We start from the raw sequence: 6,875 nt of genomic DNA, 5'->3' as shown, positions 1-6,875 counted from the left end.
CTGATATTAGCCTTCACCTGTAGTTTGAGTGGTGTTTAGCACAATCCATCATTTTAAAGTTCCCCATAAACCTTTTACCTGATGCTATAAACACATGCTGATGGGTGTTGCTAGAGCCATTATTTCTTTAAGAGTTAATAAAATTTTCTCTTTCTATTATTCATTCTTTTTTATTACATAAAATTATTTTTATCAAAAGAACTTTCATCATCAACTGTGTGGTAACCTGAAATACAGGTTAGACAGGAAAGACAAAAAAATGCTAAATATTTTCTCTTGCCAAATTTCAAAATAATGAGCTGGTGGCCTAGCACTTTCCAAAGAGAAACATTTTTTTAAAGGAAGTATCATTTTGGATTCATGGATTTCTCTATTTTTTGGTGTGCCTTGATAAATTGCAATGATTATTCTTTTTGATTCTCAAATTGTCTTCTTTTTTTTTCTTTAAGATTCCTGTGTCTTTTTGACACAGTCCCATGTGCCTACCATAGCTTCCTTGCTTTCTGGTGAAATAAGGTGTCTCAGGCTCACCATGAGTGTTACCTGCCTCGGATATAGACTCAGGCATTTGTCCAAAGAGTCCTGTTTTCTTTGAGTGGGACATGGTATTTAGAGACTAATATAGGCAGAATGGAGGAAAATACTACTAAATTTTTATTGCTGCTAGGTATTTTAGTGGATAACACTAGGAAATTCACTTTTAAAGGAAAAATCATGAATGAATAATAATATTTTAATTTAAATGAACATTTTGGGATATATGCTTCTTTTATTTATTTCTGAACTTTTCCCTCTTATGTTGAAATTTTTGGGTTTTTAAATTTTACAATATAGCTATGTTTTCCAAATGGTTTCTTTGAGGCTCTTTTTGTCTTTGGAATAGAGATGTAGTCAGAATACAGTGTTTTAAAGTTATTTGAAGTAATTCTTTTCTCATTGTAGTTATATCATTAACCTCATATACAGTAAGATACATTTGTTACAGCTTGTTTTCACTGTTTAGAGATTTTAAATTTAATGCTTTTGTTTTTAATCATGTTTAAACATTTATGTTATTCTGAAGTCAAAACTATAAAAGAAGCTATATTAGAAAAAGTCCGGATTTTTTTATCTCTCTCATACATAATCATTTTTATCAATTTTTAGTTCAGCCCAGTTTATGTGGGCTAAACTAATCTTAATTTTAGCACCTGTTAATCTTATTTTTAGCACCTGTGTGTAGGTGGGAATGCATTGTTATTATCACCCCCATGACGAAGAGGAGGCAGCATTGCCCTGTTTTAAACCTGGAGCCTTGGAATCCCAATCCTGGGCTGCGTCCCTCATTCCATACCGCCCTCTACAGACCATCTGAAAGAATTTCACCAAGGAGGTACGGCCATCTGATCACCCTTTGTTAGACATTCGAATTAAACAGACTGCTTATTTCAGTGATTACTCCTCCTAGAATTATGGGAAATAAGCATGCTAGCTATTTTTGGACTTCAAGTGACACTTGGTGTCTGGAGCTAGAAAAACATGTGGGTAAATATGTGTGAATAAGCGCGGGTGCATGTTTGTATGTGTATGTGTGTGAGTGTTGTTAGGGAAACACACATCCCTGAGCACTGTCATTTTCTGCTAACACCTGCTGTGGTGATGTGGAACTGAGGTACACATGGCATTCATGGAATCACCCTTCAGGCAAATGTGGGGCCATTTACAAGAGGAAAGTAGTTTTAAAATTATTGAAGACAATTCAGAAAACAACATAAGAGAGCTTGTGAAGTCCCAATTGTAATTTGGGTATGTTTAACAATAAAAACTCATAAAATGTCCCATGAGTTTAAACTCACTGTAGTATTGACAAACTAGGAAACAAATAGAGCCTACCAATTTTCTAACTGGGCGAGTACACAAGTATGGGAGACTAAATATCCTATCGTACTGTTTATCAGCAAAAGGTTTCTTCCAAACCCACTGGCTCACCCTCCTCACTCTCTAGAGACCTGGGAACCCAAAGTGTGAAGTTCTCAGTGTTGGGCCAGAGAAACCTTCAACCTTCTAATAAGGTGAATATTGAAAACCCACAGAAGCCTCCCTCCTGCTTCCTTCAAAGAAAGTGACCTGGCACACGGTCACAATAGATCCAAAAAGTGGAGTAGCTTTTCCAGAATCCTTTCTATACTTAGACAAAATCCTAGGAAGGGTCCCCAGAACAGCTGAGTTTTGGTTTGAAATAAGTTTTCAAAAGCAGAGCATTTCAATGCCCTAGCTAGTTCACATGTATATACTAATCTTGTTATTATTTTTAAAGCAACAACAACAGCACTAGAGAACAGTGAGGAGCCCTGCTGCAAAGGGGACCAGAAAAGTCAGTTAATTTTGAGATTAGTTAGGGCCAGCATGACATGACTGCCTTCATTTGTTGGGGGCTGACTGAGCCAATGTTGGGGGATGGTGGTGAGCCTGCCCAGACCAGGGCCCTCTTCCCCCAACATAGGGGAGGCTGTGCCCTGAGCCTCAGTTGTCTTGCCCTTTCCTCTGATTAAGGGGGCTGGCCTTTTCCACACAGCGGCAGTCAGGAGAGGTGGTCACTGACTCAGAGTGGCAAGGGGAGAGCAGAGATGCTGTTTCTTCATTGATAAAACAAAATGGATGACTTTACCAGCACTGATGTCTTAAGTTCTTACATCCTGGGCCAGGGAGGCTCCTCGGAACCTCCAATTCTTAGAAATCTCACCCTGCCTGATTATTCTGTTTGAAAAAAAATTATTTTCTGATAATTTAATAAATAACATTGCACATAAATAACATTTTTGAAAATTATGGCGATATAAACACACTTGAGTGTGTGAATATAAAACTGATACCAGCTCCATGTGGTCTGTGCTTCTTTTTTTGCATTTGTTCATCTTTAAAAGTGATTTTAATGACTGACCAGTACTTCATTCATTGTATGGATGCACACACATGAAAAAATCTCTGGTGTTTGAACCAGGGCCTTCTTCTTAAATCCAATGATGTTTTAAGCTTTTTGGATGCATTGCTAAATTGGCCACTGTGCTTATTCCTTACGACCTCAAGTGCCCATATCTCATAATTACAAAAAGACAGGTGGAAGAATAGGCTTTTGTTTATTAAAGACATTAAACCTATATTTATTAGCTATTTACAATCCTTCTGTAAATCACCTTTGTCCTTTCTCAATTTTTAAAAATTGGGAAATAATTTTTATATAATCTTTATTATATTTTCCATTACTGTTTAGTTCCCTCGCTCCCCTCTCCTCTCAGCAGTCACCACATGATTGTCCATGTCCATGAGTCCTTTTCCTTTTTGCTCAGTCCCTCTATCCCCTAACCTCCCTGCCCACTAGCTGTCATCTGTTCTCCATCTATGAGTTTATCTCTGTTTTACTCATTAGTTCAGTTTGTATATTAGATTCTATATGAGTGAAATCATATGGTATTTGTCTTTCTCTGACTGGCTTATTTCACTTAGCATAACGTTCTCTAGGTCGATCCATACTATTGCAAAAAATAAAACTTTCTCTTTTTTTTACAGCAGAGTATAATTCCATTGTGTAAATGTCCTGTAGTTTTTTAAATTTATTATTACTTAACACATTAGGACTTCTTGTATTTACCCTGTGTGGGAATTGTGGAGCACTAATGTAATAATAATCTTGAATAAACACTAGAATACTTATAGTTTGTCATTTTTAAAAATAAACTTTTCAAACTATTTAGAACTTTGTTAGGGTAATTTTTGCTCCCTGGAACTGCAAATTGTGTGATCAGCCTGAAGCAGCTCCCTCCCCACTGATTCCGAAGCGTCTCTGGGGCGAGACTGAGAAACACCACCGCAGGTGGCCGCTAGGTGTCTCTAGTCACTCTAGCAGCCAGCCGCCGGCGGCCTCGCAGTGCGCGGGCGTGGCCAGAGTTGAGGTTGTGGCTGACCCCTCAGAGCTGTGTCATCCGCCTTCCTGATTACCGTCTTTGACCCAGGTCTGCCTTTCCCTGGCTTCTGCGCCTCTGAGCAGCCCTTGTGCTTTGGGGCCGAGGTGGGTCCTTGGGTGGCTGTATCCCGCACAGAGGTTTGTAAGGTCTCAAAAAGCACAGATGCAATACACAGGGCTCCCCAGCCCCCTGCTGGCCACCGAACCTGTTGAGGTTGCTGTGGTCCTGCCGAAGTGCAAGTTAGTGTGAGTTGACAGCGCAAGGACGTTACAGAAATGCGAGTGCAGAGGGGGAAGCAGAGGTCTCAAGGCTCACTTTCCAGTGGAGGAGACAGGCAGGTTAGCCCACAGTCACAGGTCTGATAGTGGGGCCGCTGCTTTGGGATGAACATGGGGATACCGGAATGTGTGGAGGGCCAGAGAAGAGACTTCACGCCGACGTTGACATTTGGGCTAGGTCCAGCAGGATGTGGTCAGTGGAAGGCATCACTTTGTCTAAAATCGGGGACAACCTTTTTTCCTCAGATGCGGTCCTATTGCAGCTATGGCTTTTGTGGTTTGGAATCATAGTGATATAGTGTTAAAAAAGCAAAATTAAACACGCTGAGCTGGGCTGAAAAAAGTGATTTAGCGAGCATTCTATTCCTTTAGAGGAAACCAGGCCAGAATGGCTGTTGCATTAAAGGTCCTGGCCCTGACTGCTCTGGGACCAGCTGAGAAATGTGTGGTGGTTGTTTCCATACCTGAAACATGAGATAACAGTACCCACATCCCAGCATTGGTGGGAGGATTCACTGAGAAACCATATGCCAGACAGTAGAAATCATGCCTGGCTCATAGCGAGCGCTAAGGAAATATTTGATCTTATGATTATCTTTATTTTTTAAACCAGCTGATTTCTCAGTTCCACTTTTCTTTCCAATTTTCTCACATCAGACATTTATAGCCCAAATTTCTCCCCTGCATCTAATTTTTTTAATACTCACCCCTAGGACATCCCCCCCCCTGTTGACTTTAGAAAGAGAGGAAGGCAGAGAGAGAAAGTGAAAGAAAGAGAAACATCGATGTGAGGGAAATATTGATCAGTTGCCTCCAAGACATGCTTTGACCAAGGCTCAAACCCACAACCTAGGCATGTGCCCTGACTGGGAATCCAACTGCGGCCTTCTGGTACATGAGGTGACATTCCAACCAACTGAGCCACCTGGCCAGGGCAAACCTGTTCAGTTTTATCTCTCATCATTTTGCCCCCAGATCCTTATTAAAGAAATTGAGTTAATAGTCATCCTGGGAGGCCTTTCTCTCTTCTCCTGTTCTCTCGATGTCTTTTCTAGTAGGTTTTGGATTCTTTGCCTCCTGGGTCCCTGTCTTTCAGTTGGGCATCCTGGAATTCTTTCTGTATGCTGATGGTGAAAGTAACTTTCCAGCAGAGTCTAGGCTTGAGTCAGGCCGTTTTCCCCATCATGTTATGGGGATATTTTCCTTTGATTGCTGTGGGATTGAAGCCGGTCAGTTCCCTCCTTCCTCCTGCCCCAACATAAAATGTTCCCACAGGTTCTTTCGGAGGACCTGGAACTGCTGTTTTTTCAGGTCTAAAGTCAGGACCTGTCTCTTCTGTGAGGTAGTGGTGGCCTGAGAAATAGAAGGGAGGAGGGACAGAGTAGCCTGGGTTGGAACAAAGTTGAAGACAGCCTAGTGGTGCTGAGGAAAACAAAACTTTATTTTTTTACAGGTTCAGACGTGGGTGATGGTAATTGACGGGGCAGATATTGCAAGTCCTGGCAGAGCTTGAGGCGGGCATCCTGTGGGGGCCTGGGAGAGCCGACCGGAAGAGGCCCTGGGGAACTATCAGCAGCTCTGCGGAGAGTCTCAGCCCCGCCACAGGGCTTGGAGATGCGGGTACTGGGGCGGAACACGCTAGGCAGAGGATAGTCTCTGAACCCTGGTTTCCTCTAAAATCACTTGGTCTCAGCATCAGAGTCCAGGTCATCAGCAGCCCCCAGAGCTGTGGCCACAGCCAGAGCCACCATTGTCACAGGAGTCAGAACTCTGGAGCTGGCATCGGTGGGACCTGCGGCGGTGCCTGTGGTGGCTCAGGCAGCAGCCACCCTCAGAGCTGGGGCCACAGCCACCCCCAGAGCTAAGAGCACAGCCAGAGGGGTTGGGGGGTGAGCACTGTGCTGGGCTCTTTGGGGGGCACTTGGGAGAGGGGCACTTGGGAGGGGGCTGGCACTGCTGCTGGTTCTGCTGGCAGGACATCTTGGCAGGAGGTGAAGGAACCTGCACAGATTAAAGGAAAAGGTCAGTGCAAAAGCTCCAGGCCAGTGTCTCCTCTATGAAGGTCTCCTAAAGCCCCTGCTCTTCAAGCCAGCTGCTTCCTGAGCTGTGACATGCAGGAGGAAAATAGAAACTGATATCAAATTAAATTGACCTGAAAAGACATTTCCTGCACTTGTCCCAAAATTCCCCTTCCAAAAATAATGCTGGTATCATCTTCTGAACTGCACATCTGTCTCCTTACAGAAACATGGAAGCAAATATACCCCAGTAATAACTCCCGGAGAATGTCTCTGACACGAGTGCACCTTTCAGGATAAAGAGTGGAGGGGATGCTGACAGCCAGGGCTCTGGCATGTCACAGACCCGGTGCGTCCCACAGAGATTCCTTGCTCACTGTCCCCGTTCTGTCCTCTGCTGCCCTCCAAGGTTCCCTTCTGGCTGGCTCCACATCAGACACCTCTACTTCCCTCTTCCCGACTGAAGTCTGGGGCTGTCTTCCTAACACTCCCACCTGAGGTTTTGACCCTTCCAGACACTCACCGGATGCCGAGGAGGCAGGAGAAGGCTGTTCCTAGGAAGGTTGTGGTTGGGAAGCCCAGGGTAGGGGCTCTTTTATTCAGTGCTGGGTTTGTGACACATGGCCTGAGCATGCTGC

General features: G+C 43.6%; 1 protein-coding gene across 1 annotated transcript; it reads right to left on the bottom strand.

Moving 5' to 3' along the window:
- Positions 1–5,929: 5,929 nt before the first annotated feature.
- On the bottom strand, positions 5,930–6,199 carry LOC128628115 (late cornified envelope protein 3D-like). Its single transcript, XM_053669978.1, has one exon. It carries the CDS (start codon positions 6,197–6,199, stop codon positions 5,930–5,932), a length of 270 nt encoding a protein of 89 aa, XP_053525953.1.
- Between the last annotated feature and the right edge of the window lie 676 nt (positions 6,200–6,875).

This window comes from Artibeus jamaicensis, unplaced genomic scaffold (genome assembly GCF_021234435.1).
Source record: "Artibeus jamaicensis isolate MK-2021 breed Jamaican fruit bat unplaced genomic scaffold, CSHL_Jam_final contig_1715, whole genome shotgun sequence".
Lineage (NCBI taxonomy): Eukaryota > Metazoa > Chordata > Mammalia > Chiroptera > Phyllostomidae > Artibeus > Artibeus jamaicensis.
Note: the sequence above shows the minus strand (reverse complement) of the source record. Positions and strands in the feature narration are given on the sequence as shown.

Excerpts from the sequence above, each read along its gene's own strand:
- LOC128628115 (XM_053669978.1), bottom strand. The coding sequence starts at position 6,199 with ATGTCCTGCCAGCAGAACCAGCAGCAGTGCCAGCCCCCTCCCAAGTGC.